At 33.8% G+C, this 19,602-nt stretch overlaps 1 protein-coding gene across 1 annotated transcript in view; it reads left to right on the forward strand.

The window, feature by feature from the left end:
* Positions 1 to 2,419: 2,419 nt before the first annotated feature.
* The window catches only part of LOC106473185 (transmembrane protein 234 homolog), a 31,286-nt gene continuing 14,103 nt past the window's right edge, over positions 2,420 to 19,602 (forward strand). Inside the window, exons 1-3 of the mRNA XM_013933864.2 lie at positions 2,420 to 2,922; positions 7,271 to 7,422; positions 8,793 to 8,859. Coding sequence (XP_013789318.1) covers positions 2,910 to 2,922; positions 7,271 to 7,422; positions 8,793 to 8,859 — 232 coding nt within the window. The 5' untranslated portion in view covers positions 2,420 to 2,909. The remainder of the gene's footprint in view (positions 2,923 to 7,270; positions 7,423 to 8,792; positions 8,860 to 19,602) is intronic.

The following is a 19,602-nucleotide window of genomic DNA, read 5'->3' on the forward strand; positions in this document are numbered from 1 at the left end:
AACTTGTGTCGCTTAAGTTTTGTCGAAACGAAGTTACGGGAAAATTAATTAACACACGGAGACGTAACAGTATTCTAAAATTATATCTCTGTTTGTGAATGACGTAATGCCTTTTTCTCTCTCCATATACAACGTTTTTCTCTTGTTAAACAAAACTGTGTTAATTTCACTATGTGTAAACGTCTATAAGGACTATTTTCTAACACTTCAAGATTACAGTTACCTCCACCTACAAAAACGCAAGTAACTACAAATGAACATATCAAAATATTTCACATAATGCCTTCATTTGTTTTTATAAGAAGATACAAGATGAACGTATAACTTAGTATTGATCGTTTTAAATGGAAGATGGTGAAAAGGATAATTAATCGTATATTTAATTATAATAATGATCATTTTAAATACAGTGTGATCTGTAGGATTCGGGAGTGTAGTGCTGCTGGATTATCGCTCCGACACCTAAAGTTAAGTCTCGACATGTCAAAAATTAAAAATATGTATATAAAACATAAGTTATTCATTTTACACCGAAATGAAATGTCTTTTATGACCAAACTCTCAGAGTGTTCAAGACCAGTCTCTGACTGTTTGTCATCTCCCTTATTGACTGGTAGAGCTCTCTCAGACTGTCTAGCACACATTCTGTTACTCTTTTTCGGGAGCTGGCTCCAGGCACCATGCGACGAATGCATCTCAACAGTAGGTATTAGAGCATCAAACTTTACACGGTTTAAAAGTCTTATCATGTACATACAATATAACGAAGGTAATTATTTTTAGTTATTCGTGTTGGCATGACATTGGGTGTTAAAGGGCGTTGGTTGGTGTTTGTTATTAAGAACAAAGCTACACAAAGGGCTATTTGTGCTCTGCCCACCACGGGTATCGAAATCCGGTTTATACCAATATAATTCCGAAGACATACCTCTGTGCCACTGGGGGACAAGGTATATAAACAATTATAATAGTCAAAGTTGCTAATAGTTGTAGTGTACTTAGAGAGACAATAAATTAATAAAATATGCGTTTTAAAAACTTGTTTTAATGTTAGTGATTTTCATATGGCACCGAGTTTGTTTGTTTTTTGTGCTGCTTAATTCAAAGTAAGGTGAGTCACGTGTTTACTCTCGATAATATATGGGTATTTAATTTAGTACTAATGTAAGCTGTCTAGAATAATTAGTGTTACATATATTTTCATTATTTAAAATGAACTCACAATAATGGAAACAAGGTTTGAATATGACAACTTTATTCTTATGGTGACATCATACGTCCTCACAATAATGGAAACAAGGTTTGAATATGACAACTTTACTCTTATGGTGACATCATACGTCCTCACAATAATGGAAACAAGGTTTGAATATGACAACTTTACTCTTATGGTGACATCATACGTCTGACACATTTTGGCAGAGCTTCAGCACTATAAAATTTCGGACTTAATAACTGCCATATCATAGAAACAACGTATGCATTTTTAAGAGTGCTACTGAACCGAAATAGAATGTATAGTGTGAGTTATATCACAAAATCAAAATATTTGTCAGGTTAATTTTTGTTTTGCAGCCAAGATGGCAGCACTGAGTGGTTGTGTCATACATATCATAGTAGCATCAATAACGATATATTTGTTTTTGTAATTCATAATCTATTGTTCATTTAATTCATCTGTTTTGATATTAATATGTTTAATAGCATTGATATTATTAACGCTATGAGCTTTATTGTTACATTTAAAGATCACTAGTAAATTTTTAATGCGTGTGCAATATTTACTGTCAAACCAGCGATAAATTCATTACACCAATGTTGTAGGTAATTCATACCGACTAAAATTAAGATTGAAATTGAAACAAAATGCGTACTTTATAATGGCAAATTTATTGCTGTTATTCTTACCCAAAAACAAAATACGTCATGTCTTTTTTATGCTATTTAATTTATTATTTTTTACGTATGGAACTACATCATATACGTAACTTACAACAGTTTCTCTCACCACTGAACATGCTCGCCTTTTCAGCCGTGAGGACATTATAATATCACGGTCAATCCTACTATTTGTTGGTAAAGAGTAGACGAAGAGTTGACGGTGTGTGGTGTCGACTAGCTACATTCTCTGCAATCTGTCACTTCTAAGTTAAGGACTATTAGTGCAGATAGCCATCTCTAATAGCTTTGCACGAAATTAAAAAAAAAACAAATACAAGGGTTTCGTAAACCAGAGGCGTCGCTAGGTGCTTAAAATATTCGGGGCTCGGGCCCATAAGCGCGGGAACTTTTGGCGTTTCAGTATAATATTAATCATAGTTTTTATTCTGATTTTTCAATATACCAACTTTAGATTTGGGCCACTGTTAAATAGAATCGGGGTGCGGGCCCTGTGTACCAGTGCTTAGCGTACGCCTCTGTCGTAAAGGTTCATTTTCACTTTTTATCGAGTATGAAAACAAGGTGGAACTGTAATCTTCTTTATCGTGTACAGCTTATCTTTATATTCATCGAATAGGATCCGAATATCTCATCTCTAGACACCCATTTGACCTCTATATACCAATAAACAAACGACCAGAGTGTTGTGAGGGGGATAAGGGACAAACTCATCAAGTTTATTTGCCGACTAATTCACACCTTATACAACGTAGCATAGAGTATAAATTACAAAAGTGTATATCAAAAGAAATTTATAACGTTATCTAATTTTAGTCTTATCATGTTGCGAAAAGTGCAATATATATAAACCTTTATGCAAATTGTTATTAACTTGAAAATTTGAGTTATTGTATATTATATCTTTTGTTTTGGTGTTGCCAGTATTCACTTTGTAGGGTGGTGGCAAGTTACCGTATTCTTCCAACTTTTAGTTCATCTAAAGTTTAGGCTTAAGGAGGATTAGGCCTATGGTACAATTTGGTAAGGTTTAATTTTATGTGGGTGAGGCTATATATTGTTTTACTTTTAGGCTATATATTTAATATTTTGATTTAAATCTTTGTTTGCTAGGGGGATTGTTTTATATATCATTATAACGTAACATCTAGTAACTTTGTGCACGATATATTATTTATATTAGTGGGAAAACAAAACACGAATAACTATAAAAATGAGTTAGTGCATTATTCAGTGAATTATTAATATTATAATTAAGTGATTCAGTTCATGTTAATGTTATGAGTTAGAAAGTGAGGGTTAGTACGTCTATTTGTCTACTATTCGATTAGCTTATTTGTTATCAATCAATTAACGAGGAAATTCTGCAAGTTAGTTTATCTAATATATAAAGCTATGTTACTTTAAAGTTTAAGGCTGTTTGTCCGCACCTTTTAGCCGTCTGTATCTTTAACAGTTTAAGTTAATTATAGTAACGTTGTAACGTCGAAACATGTAGCGTCGTCAACTTTTTGAAGGCCATAGATAGGCCTAAATAAAATGTTTTTATTTGTGTACCAGTTTAACGTTAAATATTATTTATGATTTTAAGTTTAAGTTAAGTTGTGCGTTTCGTGACCAGTCAACATCAAACTTGCCACAATGATACAGGATGACATCAGGAAGGTCATGAGAGGGGGGGGGGGGGTATTCAGTATTTCTGTAGATACAACATAAGATCCATTTTCTCAGCCACTAACAACAACACAATGCTAGGATGGTTCAATATATTGATCAACCAGAACACTAAGATCCTTTTCTTCCATTATATTATTAAATTTACTCCATAGAAATTATACTTGTAATTCAAATTATGGTATATTGCATGGGCATTATCTTGTTTCTGAAAATTCAGATACACCAAATCTGCACCTCAAGTTCAACTACATAAGGCTCCACTTTATTTTTCTAATAGAGTGTTGGTTTATGGAACAAGATACTGTCAACAGTATGGAGGCCAGCACTTCAGTGGAGCTTAAGAGGGGAATCAATGATTTACTGAAAAAATAAGGGACAAGTTTAAATTCTTTACTTTTCTCAAGGATGGTTGTGCAAAGACTGCATTGAAGGATCAAATGGTTCCTTTTTTTTAACATGTTGAGGTGTTCTCTGTTGGAAGTAGCCAATAATGATTTTTAGCTTAGTGTTTAAAACTATTGACATGGTTTTGTAAAAATTAAGATTAAAATATGATTTAATAACCTGTTGAGACCATTCTGAATTTTGAAAAATTTCAAAGTTCTTTTATATTACCAAAACCAGAAAGAGTGATTATAATAAAAATAATAAAAACAACTTTCAGAAGTAGTCAAAAAGAGATACAAAACACAGACCTAAAAACAAAAAATGACTTAATAGTGGGTTAAAAAATATAGGAAAAATAACCCAGGAAGCTAGGACAAATAAAATACATAAAAAAATGTTTAGGTTCATTCTTACATTTTTTGTTTTTTTTACCCTATTATATAGTTATATATTCCTCTTAGTTTCTTTATTTTTGTTCATAATGCTTAAAACTTTTCTTTTGTGTTTTATTTTATTTGATCTGGACAAACTGACTTTCTGGTTTCATTTTAGTTTTCAGTTCAATCAATTGTATACGACTTGAAACACTATTATTCTAAGCACCCAGTGTGTTATTTCAAACAAGACTGTTTTATCAAAATGCTTTGTGTAATAAGAAATCCAAAAACCATCTTTATTTTAACTATGTTCTATGAAACTGAATTATTGTGCCTGTGTTTGCAAAGAACCAGGTTATAATTTGCTGAGAGGGGGGGGGGGGATTTCTCTGGCTCTGCTCCTTTTTTTTATCTCTAGGACTGACCTTTCAATTGTCATTCTAGAGGGATACTTTTAACTCTGTGATAACAGATTCTGAATTTAATTTACAATATTTTTCTTATGGAAATTTTAAACATCTGCTACTTCAATAACAATTTTTTCGTGGGACCTTTATTTTAATGGTTATAGCACTCACCAAAAAAACAAAACTGATAATAGGAATGCTGACAAATCTTTTTAACTGGGTTAATAAATTAAGTATTAATCATTCCATATTTCATCCAGTGCCTTGCTTTGTATCTAGGCAAACATACACTCAACACTAAATAATAATACATTCTGAAGCATTGTATGCCTCTTTCTAACTGGATAAAAGAAGGTTACAGTAGCAGCAAACAAAAAAAGCCACTTCTACTATGAAGAATGTGGTAAAAACTTCAATTGAGAGTTCTGAGCAATATCTGTGGACTGAAATTTGCATATTTAAATACACCAAAGATCCAACAGAAATTACTGACATGGAAACCATTGTCAGCCGAATAAAAACTTTAACATCTTTTTCCCGTTATTAAACCACATTTGTAGGTAAAAATACTAAAAGTAATTAAGTTTAAAACAAAAAAGTAAATGCATGAAATTGTTGGTTCACTTAAATAAAGATGTTCGCATATGATATATCAAGGCTTACCATGGTGTGTCTTGTTTATCTTTCCTCCACCGAAGATTCAACATATCACTCCCTGTAGATAGCTGATAAAAATATTGTTTGTGTTTTATAGAGGTCAATATTTTATTTTCATATTTAAGCTGTGTCTTAAGAGTTACTTTCTCAAGATTAAGTTAGATACATTTAATGAGTGTTGTGTAGTAAGTTTATATTCTTGATTATAGTAAACGTATTTTGTTGAAGTATTTTAATTTTGTATTAAAACTTTGAAAGCATAAAGATGAACAGTTGCTTATGAAACTATAAAACTAGTATTAAAAAGAAATCATATTTGTGTAGAAAACGGAATATTACATTTTTGTTCAGAAGCACATTATAATTATGAATTTTAATATCTTTACTGAAATACACGTCTTATCATTAAAGATGGGTAATGAACTCAATTCATAGATTAATTATTAATGTTGGGTCAAATGACTGATTAACCAAAATTATAATTAAATCAACTAATGCCACATAAAAAATCATCCACTTATTGAAATTAGTTTTTAATTAATCTTACTGTTCAAGTTTCATATGAGAATAATAAAGTAGGTGAATGTAATCATCCATTAATATGACTTATGATCAATAATGAAGTAGGTGAATGTAATCATCCATTAATATGACTTATGATCAATAATGAAGTAGGTGAATGTAATCATCCATTAATATGACTTGTGATCAATCAATTAGCAAATTGCACTGATCATCACTCAGCTGTACTTATCATAATGATATATTAAAATCAATACCTGTACATAGTTACTTGTCTTTTTTGTAACATTATAGTCAGTGGCATAGTTCTAAATTTTATAGCTGGGACCTTGTCAAAATTTGTCAGATGCGTGATGTCACCATCAGGTTAAACATCTCATATTCAAAATCTAATAATGAAGATATATGCAGCATTATTTATTTGTGACTACTCACCTTATTACTGAACTGAATAGACATATTAGTGAGAAAAACCATTCAACTCAGCTTCCTTTAAATAAAGCAACAAAGAAGAAAATGACTGGGTATCATATAAAAATCACCAGTATGAAATGAAGTTTTTAAAAATGCATATTTTATTAATTTACTTTATTTCTAACTGCAATACAGTATCAATAACTTTGACTTTTATAATACTTTATACACCACTTGTCCTAAAAACATGAATAACTTAAAAAAATAAGGCAGTCTTTGTTTATATTATGCAAATAATAAGCCTGTTAAAATGTGTTTGTTTTAAACACACAGTATAATTTCTAATATATTTTATTAAGTGTTTTAATACCATATTTGTGTGTCTTAATAACCTTGTGATATATGGCAAATAAACATTCCACAATTTTATACTCTGACACCTCTTAAGTCGGAACAGTTGCATGGTGCCTGATGCCATCTCCTGAGGGAAAGTAATTGAGTGTGTGCTGGGCAGTCTGAGAGAGTTCACCCAGTGGAAATGGAGGATCACAAATAACCAGAGTATTCTCTGATAGTCTTGAGAGTTTGGTTATGAAAGACAATTTCTGGTGTAAACTGAATAACTTATTTTTATATACCTATTTTTAGTTTTTGAAATGTTGGAACTTGGCTCCAATTTCAGCTGCCAGAGTGGATCTCTAATGTTCTCAGGCAGCACTACATCCCTGTGTATCATAATGTTATATTGAAGTTAATATCTGTAGTCAAATACATGTGTTATCATAATGTTATATTAAAGTTTATACTTGTACATAATTATGTCTAATTGTGTTATACTGAAGTCAGTATCTGTACAGAAGTATGTCTTATCACAATGTTTTATTGAAGTTAATATTGATATATATGTTTTATGATAATGTTTATTTCTAGAGTCAGTGGCACTACTTACAGTAGTGTCAGCATTGTGGGGGTTGTCAACACCGTGGCTACGTCAGGGAAGTGTAGGAATTGAGCACGTAAAGTGTAACAGTGCAATAAAACAGTGGTTAGCCGAACTGTGGTTCCTGGCTACAAACTGGCGGGTAGGTACACCAAGTAATATGTTCTGTTAGAAAGTTCTTTTGATTGTTAGAGACAATGTATGTATTAGTTATGAGGCATGTGAATAAGCCAGTGCTATACTTCTAGCTGTTAATTTTTGTCTCTAATTTTAACTACACTTTACATATGACATACAACTGTGGCCAATTAGTGTTTGAACTAATTGTATTGTGGTATGCTAATAAAGTTCATTGGATTGTAGGATGGCAGAATGAGAGGACACGAACGGTTATTATTAGTGGAATTCAGTCAGACTGGACCCTTGTTACCTGTAGAATGCCCCAGAGGTCAATGTTGGGGGCTTTATTTTTTCAGTTTCCATTAATTACATTGATACAGACATAATTATTAAAGTTTGCTGATGGTAGTAAATTCAAGTATTTCTAGCTGTATTGAGGAAGTTGAGGTATTACATAATTACTTGAACAAATATATAACCTTTAACTATAGTAAATGTAAAGTCATGCATTTTGGTTATCATTTGGATCACATAATATAGATGCCATCAAGGCAGTGCTCAGTTATTAACAGTAAAACTAACAGAATATTAGGATATATTTATAGACATATAGGTTACAAGTCAAAAGAAGTAATTATCCCCCATTTCAAATTACCAGTTATGCCTCATTGGAATATTATATACAATTTTGGTTCTAAGAAAGGACATTGATTACTAGAAAGTGTTCAGAGGAGGATGATTCCAGGGATGGAAGGGTTGTTTGACAGAGATAGGAGAAAAAAAGGGTAGGAGGTGATCTAATTGAAGTTTACAAAATCATACAAGGGATCAAGAGGATAAAATCCTCTAATTTATTTTGTGCTGTATTCTGAAGATGATAGGATGAGAGGACACAAGTGTAAGATTCAGGAAAGACAGGCTAGGTTCTACTTAATACAGTTTTATTTTTCGAACATGGTTTCTGTCTTTTTAATGAGTCACCTTCAGCAGTAGTGGAGGCCAGAACTTTAAGAGTTTAAGAGGGGAATTGATAATTTCCTAAAAAATAAAGGGTGGGTTTAAATTTTAGCTCTTTTGAAGGGTGACTATGCAAATACAGCTTTGAAGGACCAACTGAAACCTTGTTGTCCTTATATTACTAGTGTTTTGCTGTATATAACATAATTAACCTTGTGTCATTGGTAAAACTTAGAGCTGGAATAGTTCAGTTTGAATTTGTTTTAAATATATTTGTACATGTATTTGATGAATTTGTGTATGTTAAAAAATAATGATAATAATAATTAAAGCCACAACTATCAAAAATGTTCTTATTTTAGTGCCTCTTTTTTCATTATAGATAGTTATAAACTGCAAATAATAATAATTATTGTTATTATAAAATTGTTCCAGTATGTGATCCCTTTCCTGGTTAACCAGAGTGGTTCAGTTCTATATGCTGCTACCCTTGGTGTTGCAGGTAAGAAAACTAATTTAACACATTGTTTCTTTTCCTGGTTAACCAGAGTGGTTCAGTTCTATATGCTGCTACCCTAGGTGTTGCAGGTAAGAAAAGTAATTTAACACATTGTTTCCTTTCTTGGTTAACCAGAGTGGGGTTAACCAGAGTGGTTCGTTCTATATGCTGCTACCCTAGGTGTTGCAGGTAAGAAAAGTAATTAAACACATTGTTTCCTTTCCTGGTTAACCTGAGTGGTTCAGTTCTATATGCTGCTACCCTAGGTGTTGCAGGTAAGAAAAGTAATTTAACACATTGTTTCCTTTCCTGGTTAACCTGAGTGGTTCAGTTCTATATGCTGCTACCCTAGGTGTTGCAGGTAAGAAAAGTAATTTAACACATTGTTTCCTTTCTTGTTTAACCAGAGTGGTTCAGTTCTATGTGTTGTTACCTTTGATATTACAAGTAAGAAAGTGATTTATAATGCTAAAAATTGGGTTTCGATTCCTGCTGTTGGAACAGCACATAAATTCCTTTGTGTATCTTTATGCTTAATACTAAACTAAAGTTGATTTCATTCATAGTGAAGCAACATAATGCTTTTTTTAAAAAGTAAACTGACAACAGATGGCACAAGACAAGTAAAACAAGATCTTAAATATTTTCTACGAGTTTGTTTTGAGTCATTGTTAGTTTTGTTGTTCTTTTACTTGAGCAAAAACTGGTATCACAAATTGATCTGAATAAATGCATGAATAAGAATAATTTAAGATATTATCTAAAGAAGGAATGATGATAACTGATCCAAATTTGTAAGTAACATGTAATAGATGTAGTACCTTACCAATTCCTGATTTAATGAAAAATTGTGTTGAAACCCATTTGGAGTAGTTACAATTATACATTGTATATTTGTTTTATACACTTACGAATTATACTTCATATTTTCTCATTACATTTCTGTAAGTCGTTTACTTACGAGTAGAGGCCGAGTGGTTAGGGTGTTGGACTATGAATGTGAGGAATTATGGTTCATGTTCACTTTGTCAGTATCTCGTTCTGCACTTTGGGGCCATGCGTGTATTATAAGATTAACAGTCAAGTTCTACAATTTTATTAAAGTAGCCCAAGAGATGGTGGTGGATGCTATTGACTACCTGCCTTAGAGATGAATAGTGCAGATAGCTCTTTTGTAGCTTCGTGTGAATATTCAACCCCCCCCCCCCTAAAAATACGTTGAATATGTGGTGTTGAATAAAACCATCATGATTCTAGTGTCTCATAAAAATATCATCAATAGCAACCACCGACAACTCTTGGGCTACTCTTATCAAATAATGGGAATGACTATCACTTTTATAATGCAACCAATGCCCCAAAGTGCACAGCTCAATTGTGTAGCAAAACAGGAATTCTCAGATTCACAGCCTAACATACTGTTAGGCCATGCCTGGCTCAAACTAGAGCTAAACAATGAGTTTGGAAAAATACTGTACATCTGTGAATCATCTGCTTAGTGTCATCTTATTGTTGAACTGGTAAATATGTCTGTTAAACCACGTTTAGTGTTACTGTCATCTTATTGTTGAACTGGTAAATATGTCTGTTAAACCACGTTTAGTGTTACTGTCATCTTATTGTTCAACTGGTAAGTATGTCTGTTAACCACGTTTAGTGTTACTGTCATCTTATTGTTGAACTGGTAAGTATGTCTGTTAACCATGTTTAGTGTTACTGTCATCTTATTGTTCAACTGGTAAGTATGTCTGTTAACCATGTTTAGTGTTATTGTGATCTTATAGTTCAACTGGTAAGTATGTCTGTTAACCATGCTTAGTGTTATAGTTATCTTATAGTTCAACTGGTAAGTATGTCTGTTAACCATGCTTAATGTTATAGTTATCTTATAGTTCAACTGGTAAGTATGTCTGTTAACCATGCTTAGTGTTATAGTTATCTTATAGTTCAACTGGTAAGTATTTCTGTTAACCGTGTTTAGTGTTATAGTTATCTTATAGTTCAACTGGTAAGTACATCTGTTAACCGTGTTTAGTGTTATTGTGATCTTATAGTTCAACTGGTAAGTACGTCTGTTAACCGTGTTTAGTGTTATTTAGAAGAATAGATTTAATTATTGGACATGTTTCGTACCTTAGGTACTTTTGATAATCAACATTATGTCAAAAAGTCTGTTTAATGCCTGTTCTTTTACTCTGACATGTAGGCGACAGTAATATTTAGGTATACAAACATTAATCTAGTTAAAAAAAAATAAATGTATTTCAGTTTCTAAAAGTAGATGGTAGTTGCAAATACGTACAAGTAAACAAATACATGAAGATATTTGACATAACGTAGGAATAAAAGAACACAATAACCTGTGTAGTAGTCAATGGAATATTACTATGTAGTACCAACAAGATTACGATATTTTTGTTGTTGTTGAATTTCGTGCAATGCCACTCGACGGGTCATGGGTACAAATCCCATTACTTAACATACTCTCTCTTTCAGCCATGGGGCGTTATATCAATATTCATTTGTAAAAACGTAGCCCAAGAGTTGGCCGGTGGGTGGTGATAACTGCCTTCCCTATAGTCTATCACTAAAGTCCCAACTTGCTAGTCCAGTACCCTTCCTCCCACCGGGCCATGCTAGGCCTCAATTACTATATTGCAGCACAGAATCACTAGCTTTCTAGTAGCTGAATGTAAAAATATAAGTAATTTAAAGCTTTTAAATTCAGTTTAGTTTTGTTCTATATTTCAAGTGTTCTTGGTTTAGTTCAGTACAGAATTGAACTTGAATAAAATAACATAGTTTTAAATGTTGGAGGTTGGGATTGTGACTTGACAAACTGGAAGTATAATTTCTTAGACATGTATTTCAAATTATTTTTTGTTTCTAGTTTCTCCAGCTTACTGTCAAACTGATATCAAAACTATTGGTAATTATTTCATTGTGAATCATAGGATCTCAATTTATGAAATTTATATATAAAAAAATTTTAAGACCATAATATTAAGAGTATGTTTAGAATTACACTGAAATACGATATAGGTTTGTTTGTTTTTTCACATACCCCTCTGTTGTTTAAATGTAGAACTTATAAAGAGATATATCAGAATGAATAACAAATAAGCTCAGTGACTTAAAACTGTTGGAATATTAGATTGGAAAGAACGAGTGTGTTAATCTTCAGTAGTTTTTAAGTATCCTGGAGCCAAGACATCTTGTGTAGGGTTAACCCACTAACAGTTGCTAGGAAGACGCTTTTTTCACAAATATAACTACCATGTTCTTACCCTCTCACAAATAGGATCCGTCTGGAACCACCGCTAGTTGGGCTACAGGTTTTCTTTGGTACCTTAAATTCTTTGGATCTCCCGCGTGCAGGATTTAAACCTGGGATCGCTTGCACTACAAGTGAGTCCTGTTTCAACTGACCTTGAGTTTTAGCCCATTAGTGCTTCCCAGTAAGGCACTTTTTTAACAACTTTGATGTGATATACAGAATATTGCAGTGAAAGAGAAACTGGGAGCAGAGTATGTTTGTTGGTAAGGGTAAACAACAGCAGAAATGTAACATTATTTCTTCTGGAAATTATTGTGTCAGTTAGTAAACACCTAATTATTAGAATTCACTGGTTCATTTGATGGGTACCATCATTGTTGAAGATATTTTCAGCCATAATCCTTATAGTGTCTCTTGAGTTCCTACTAATATAAGGGGGTTAGGTTAATCCTAAAAACCATATACCATTACTAAGATAGGTTAGTCCTAAAGCCATATACCATTACTAAGTTAGGTTAGTCCTGAAATCATATACTATTAGTAAGTTAGGTTAGTCCTGAAGTCATATACCGTTACTAAGTTAGGTTAGTCCTAAAGCCATATACCATTACTAAGTTAGCTTAGTCCTAAAGCCATATACCATTACTAAGATAGGTTAGTCCTAAAGCCATATACCATTACTAAGATAGGTTAGTCCTAAAGCCATATACCATTACTAAGTTAGGTTAGTCCTGAAATCATATACTATTAGAACTTAGTAACGGTATATGGCTTTAGGACTAACCTAACTTAGTAATGGTATATGGCTTTAGGACTAACCTAACTTAGTAATGGTATATGACTTCAGGACTAACCTAACTTAGTAATGGTATATGGCTTCAGGACTAACCTATCTTAAGGTTAGTCCTAAAGCCATATACCATTACTAAGTTAGCTTAGTCCTAAAGCCATATACCGTTACTAAGTTAGGTTAGTCCTGAAGTCATATACCATTACTAAGTTAGGTTAGTCCTAAAGCCATATACAATTACTAAGTCTTTTATCTTGAGTAATCGACATGTTTTTGTCTTAAAAAATATAGTTTTTTTATTAGCATCCTTCTTAGCAATGTTACAAAATCTCAATTCGTCCTGTCATGTATTGATGTATTTTATCATCTTTTCCTACGGTTGACTGTACTCTGTCTTCTGAGAAGATAAAATTTAACAATTTGAAACATTAACAGTAGTATTGTTGTTGTTGTTTGTATTTCCTTCAAAATTTCTGATGATAGAAAATTGGAAAATGTCAGCTTATTGTTTTGGTAGTTTCAATTGTTAAAAAAGTGCCTTACTAACAATTTAATAGCAGTTTCTTGTGAGATAACCCATTATTTTAGTTGGTAAAGTACTCGTGATTTAATAACGGTTTTTATAAGTTAACCCTTTAGTTTAGTTGATAAAGTACTCATGTTTTAATAACGGTTTTTATAAGTTAACCCTTTAGTTCAGTTGATAAAGTACTCATGTTTTAATAGTTTCTGGTAAGCTAACCCTTTAGTTCAGTTGATAAAGTACTCATGTTTTAATAGTTTCTGGTAAGCTAACCCTTTAGTTCAGTTGATAAAGTACTCATTTTTTAATAGCAGTTTCTGGTAAGCTAACCCTTTAGTTCAGTTGATAAAGTACTAATGTTATAATAGTTTCTGGTAAGCTAACCCTTTAGTTCAGTTGATAAAGTACTCATTTTTTAATAGCAGTTTCTGGTAAGCTAACCCTTTAGTTCAGTTGATAAAGTACTAATGTTATAATAGTTTCTGGTAAGCTAACCCTTTAGTTCAGTTGATAAAGTACTCATTTTTTAATAGCAGTTTCTGGTAAGCTAACCCTTTAGTTCAGTTGATAAAGTACTAATTTTTAATAGCAGTTTCTGGTAAGCTAACCCTTTAGTTCAGTTGATAAAGTACTCATTTTTAATAGCAGTTTCTGGTAAGCTAACCCTTTAGTTCAGTTGGTGAAGTACTTGTTTGACGTACAACAGGTCCCAATTTCCAGTGCGGGCCAAACAAAAAAAAAAGGATTACCACATTGTATATAAATTATCTGAAAGACATTGGCCTAAACAGTCTTTCACAAAGTCAGCCGTTAAATGCTATTAATTATGAAATGCGCAAAGCTGTATCTGGCCAGTAACATGCTAGTATTTCTTAACTGTTACACTTTACCCTTTTTTTTCTCGTTGCAATTTCAACTTAAGATTTAAAAATAATAAACCGATTTCGAGAACGAATAACTGATTTTAGCTTAAAAAGAAACTCTTGACTTTCATTATCTTTATAATGTGGGGGTGAGGTGTAAAGTGGAGTGAAAACGTGTTTCGTGTTACAAAACATTTCAAACCCCGTACTGCATTAAGTGTGGTTGTGTAAATATAATCCTGCACCTGGCGGAGTTTTATTGGCCTTAACAACCTGTTTTACACCGTTGACCCTTGATGCTGACCTTGACCCTCACATCACAGATTAACTTAGCATCTACTGCTGTATTTTTTCGTGACTGAGCGCCACCTGGCTGCTGCAGGGAGTAAAGGCATTTTTCAACAGCCCTGGTTACTCGTATAACGTTATATAGTAGCGCTGGGCAACAGGGTGGTCCAAAAGTTTGGATCGTTTCCAGGTGCAGATACATTTTGTTCGTTCTTCAGACTTTACTAGCCCTCGTTACGGCTCATAAAATGATAAAGGAAACCTTCTGTGCATTTTCCGAACAATGAATCTTTAAGAGTAAGTTCTGTCGTGGTATTAGTTAAGTGTGGCCGAGAATAGTAAAATATTCTAGTGTGTATACATTCTTGTCTTTAATTTTCTACCACACTCCATCATCTCTTTCTAAGATCTCTGTAATTATCGTTTGAAATATTCCTATTTTGCTAGGCATGCAGTGGAACTGACATTTTTTTTTTTAATCTGGAAGACACGCCGTTATTTACACTAGGCACTAACAGTTAGTCCTTTGTCTGTTAGACATGTTAGCGTGCCGGACTGAGGTTCAGTGGTTCGCTGTTCATTACTTCCCCCCCTCCCCCAACAAGAAACATGCTCCGCACTATAAAGGTGTGGGTGAATTACAAGAGTGACAGTCAAATACTACAATTCGGTCTAAAAAGAATTTCCTAAAGGTTGATGATAGGTGATCTATCACTCCAAGATTAGGAACGACTAGCGAAGATAGCCCTCGACAAGCTTTACGTGAAATTCGACAAACAAACAAATTGTTCAACGTTTTAATTTATTTTTCAACATGTTATATCAAGCCTGCGAGACAGAGTCGTTAGAACACTTTATTTATATTTCTAGAAACGTTTAACAAGAAGAGCGACATGTAACGTTAGGGTTAATAGTTATTCTCTGTGTGTTAGAGTTAATTGTTATTCTTTCTTTGTTAGAATTAATAGTCATTTTCTCTCTGTTATAGGTAATAGTTATTCTCTGTGTGTTAGAGTTAATTGTTATTCTTTCTTTGTTAGAATTAATAGTCATTTTCTCTCTGTTATAGGTAATAGTTATTCTCTCTTTCTGTTAGACTTAATAGTTATTCTCTGTGTGTCAGAGTTAATAGTTATTCTCTGTATCAGAGTTGATAGTTATTCTCTCTGTTATAGTTAATAGTTATTCTCTCTGTTATAGTTAATAGTTATTCTCTCTGTTATAGTTAATAGTTATTCTCTGTGTCAGAGTTAATAGTTATTCTCTGTATCAGAGTTGATAGTTATTCTCTCTGTTATAGTTAATAGTTATTCTCTGTATCAGAGTTGATAGTTATTCTCTCTGTTATAGTTAATAGTTATTCTCTGTGTGTCAGAGTTAATAGTTATTCTCTGTATCAGAGTTGATAGTTATTCTCTGTGTCAGAGTTAATAGTTATTCTCTGTATCAGAGTTGATAGTTATTCTCTCTGTTATAGTTAATAGTTATTCTCTCTGTTATAATTCATAGTTATTCTCTCTGTTTGAGTTAATAGTTATTATCTCTGTTAGAGTTAATGGTTATTCTCTGTGTCAGAGTTAATAGTTATTCTTTGTATCAGAGTTAATAGTTATTCTCTCTGTTTGAGTTAATAGTTATTATCTCTGTTTGAGTTAATAGTTATTATCTCTGTTAGAGTTAATGGTTATTCTCTGTGTCAGAGTTAATAGTTATTCTTTGTATCAGAGTTAATAGTTATTCTCTGTGTCAGAGTTAATAGTTATTCTCTCTGTTAGAGTTAATAGTTATTCTCTCTGTTAGAGTTAATAGTTATTCTCTCTGTTAGAGTTAATAGTTATTCTCTGTGTCAGAGTTAATAGTTATTCATTGTATCAGAGTTAATAGTTATTCATTGTATCAGAGTTAATAGTTATTCTCTGTGTCAGAGTTATAGTTATTCTCTGTATCAGAGTTAATAGTTATTCTCTCTGTTAGAGTTAATAGTTATTCTCTGTGTCAGAGTTATAGTTATTCTCTGTATCAGAGTTAATAGTTATTCTCTTTGTTAGAGTTAATAGTTATTCTTTGTATCAGAGTTAATAGTTATTTTTCGAGGTGCCAGGGTTTATAGTAGCCGTTCTTCTAAGGCCCTGGGTTACTGATCGCAACAGTAATATATTGTATTGTTGCTTCATATATATATATTTATATATATAATTTAGTGATTTCATTTAAAATTTGACATAACCTATCTAGACGATATTAATACTTACAATTATTAAAAATTTACTGTTATCGAGAGATCGTAAGTAAATACAGTATTTAAACATATAGAAATGCTCGGTAAACTACTTTCACGGAAGTTGGTGGTACAGAGTCCACGCTGTAGAAACGTGTGACCTTGCAGCTTGGGCGGAATAAGCAGAAATCCTCCGACAGATGGCACTGTTCCAAGTTCGTTCGCAAATGCCATCCAAGGGCGGATAGGCGTAATCTACCACATTCGGTAGAATAAGTGACCGCCTAGCTATGGAAATGTCCATATTTATAAAAATCAACAAGATAATCAGTCTTAGATTGGAAAGAAATAGAGCACAAATAGTTTTTATACAGTAGAACTGCTCGATAGCATAGATATAGAAATATGTATAGGTATATTGTGTAGTAATAAAACACCTTATTATAGATGTACGCGTCAACAAATACATGATCTCAACTGCAAAACAATATAAAATGTATATAAAAGTAAAAATGATATGATTTATAGTAAAAATATTCTGTTTTTACACGATAATCTCCTCAGGGCTGTGCGGATCTGAGTAACTGCCGTTTCGCCTTTGATGTAATACAGATACCGTTGTGGAAAACATTTGTTGCATCACCCAATTTGTCCCCACTTTTCTTCGGAATCATCGCCTGTTTTGAGGCTCTAGTGTATGTAGGGGAAAATGTGTTTCATGGATGATGCAATATTGCCTAATTATTACATCAGCAGCTTTATAGGTTGTCTGGGTATTGTATAAGCCGTTTTCTGACTATAAATATATGCTCTTACTGAGAGGCAGTTTAGAAGCCTATCTGCCGGAACGTGCTTGTGATGCTACCATGGCTACGGGTTGCTAGTTAACTCCACATAAACAAGCTGTGATTGTGATTTTGAGCAAAGAGGAACTTTCAACATGGAAGATTGCTAGGAGAATTAAATGTAACCAGGTTACTGTGAGCCGCTGGGTGAAGAGAGGCTGACGATCGTGTTCTGAAACGCTCGGGCCTGCAGAATCGTCGACTGTCGTTCACAGTTTTCAAAAGAGCAGGAAACTTCAGGGGTCATTGTCACCGTGAGCACCGTCTGGTCTCGCCTGTGTTCAACCAGTCCCCCAACAAGATGGCCAAGAAAGAAACCACATCCTCACCAACAAGATGAGGCTTAACTTGGCCAAAGAGTTTGTTGAGTGGACGGAAGAAATGTGGAGCAAAGTGAGCTTCTCAGGCGAATCAGAGGTCAACCTGCACGGTCTGATGGGAAGCACTATGTAGGATATGGAGAATAGTTTCATCCAGCGTGTTTGAATAACTAAGAACAAGCATCCATGGGATCAGGTGATACGGGATATATTTCCAGCCAAGGTTTGGGACGCCTGCATTTTGTGAAAGATTCTGCCAGTGTCAACAAGTACATCGAGATTCTCGAGTCCAGTTGAAGCCAACAATTCGGGATCACTCCAGTGAAGCTGACCAGTTCACATTCCAGGATGGCTGCTTCATGCCACAGGACTAAAAAAAAGTTTGGTAATATTCATGTACTGTATGTAGTAGACGTGAAACAATGAGGTAATTTCACTCTACATGTATTGGAAAGACCTCTTAAGCTTTATTTCACTACTTGAGGTGAAGGACTATCTCTGAAGGGAGAGAATCGAGACACTACTCTGGCCAGACAACAGCTCAGATCTCAACCCTGTCGAAAACTGCTGGAAGGTAATGGGTAACAAAGTGCAAGAGAAGAAATCAAAAATTGCCTTGGAACTGTAAGAAGACCTAATACAAGTGTGACATCATGGTGTCATCCCTTCCTACAATCAGTACCTCATGCACTCTATGCCACAGCGATGTCAAACAGTTATCAATGCCAGAAGGGGGCCCAACCAAATATTACAAGAGACAGACTCTGTGACCACTTTTTGTCAATTACATTAGTGGTGTTATCTTTAAATCTAGGTTTTTCTTACTCAGATAAAATGTTCATATTAGTTGATCATCTGCTGTAATATGTTTGTCACGGTTGGTTTGTTAATAAAGATATGTATATATACACTGAGTGGTCACAAGTAAACAGACGCCTTATTTTTCGTGATTTAACTGATTTATGCTAACTAATTTGTGTTCACAGAGCACTATATAAATGAAAATGGTCCGCACACTAATTATATTGTGCTACAACATGCCTAGAACTCAAGGTTCTCTTGAATTGTCAGATTTTGTTAGGGGAAGGATAGTTGGTCAAGCAGATGGTGGAATAAGTCATCGGCAAATTTCGCAGAATTTGGGAATCCCACTTTCGACAGTCAACAGAATCATCGTACAGTTCAGGAAACATGGCAAGGAAACAACTGAGCAGCATCGGGGTCGTCCTGGTCCATCAGAGAGGGCAAAAAGGGCTGTCAAGAGGAGCATCGAAATGGATTCCAGATTAATGACTGCAGAAGTGGCCAAAGTTGGTGGGATGAGCCCGAAATCTGTTCAACGGGTTCTCCACAGATTGGGTTATCGTTGCAGAGCAGCTAAACGGTAGCCCTTATTAAGACCGGCCAACATATTTAGACGGAAGAAGTGGGCAAGTGATATGATGACCAAGCCTCTGGACTTTTGGAAGACCGTATTGTTCTCAGACCAATCAAGATTCGCTCAATTTTTGGAGTGGAAGGATATGGGTCTGGAGAATGCCTCACCAAGAGTTTTGGCTCAACAGATTGCTGCTAACTGTGAAGCATGGTGGTTTCAGCGTGATGGTTTGGGGAGCTGTTTG

The sequence above is a fragment of the Limulus polyphemus genome, unplaced genomic scaffold (genome assembly GCF_000517525.1).
Source record: "Limulus polyphemus unplaced genomic scaffold, Limulus_polyphemus-2.1.2 Scaffold5956, whole genome shotgun sequence".
Taxonomy (NCBI): Eukaryota; Metazoa; Arthropoda; class Merostomata; order Xiphosura; family Limulidae; genus Limulus; species Limulus polyphemus.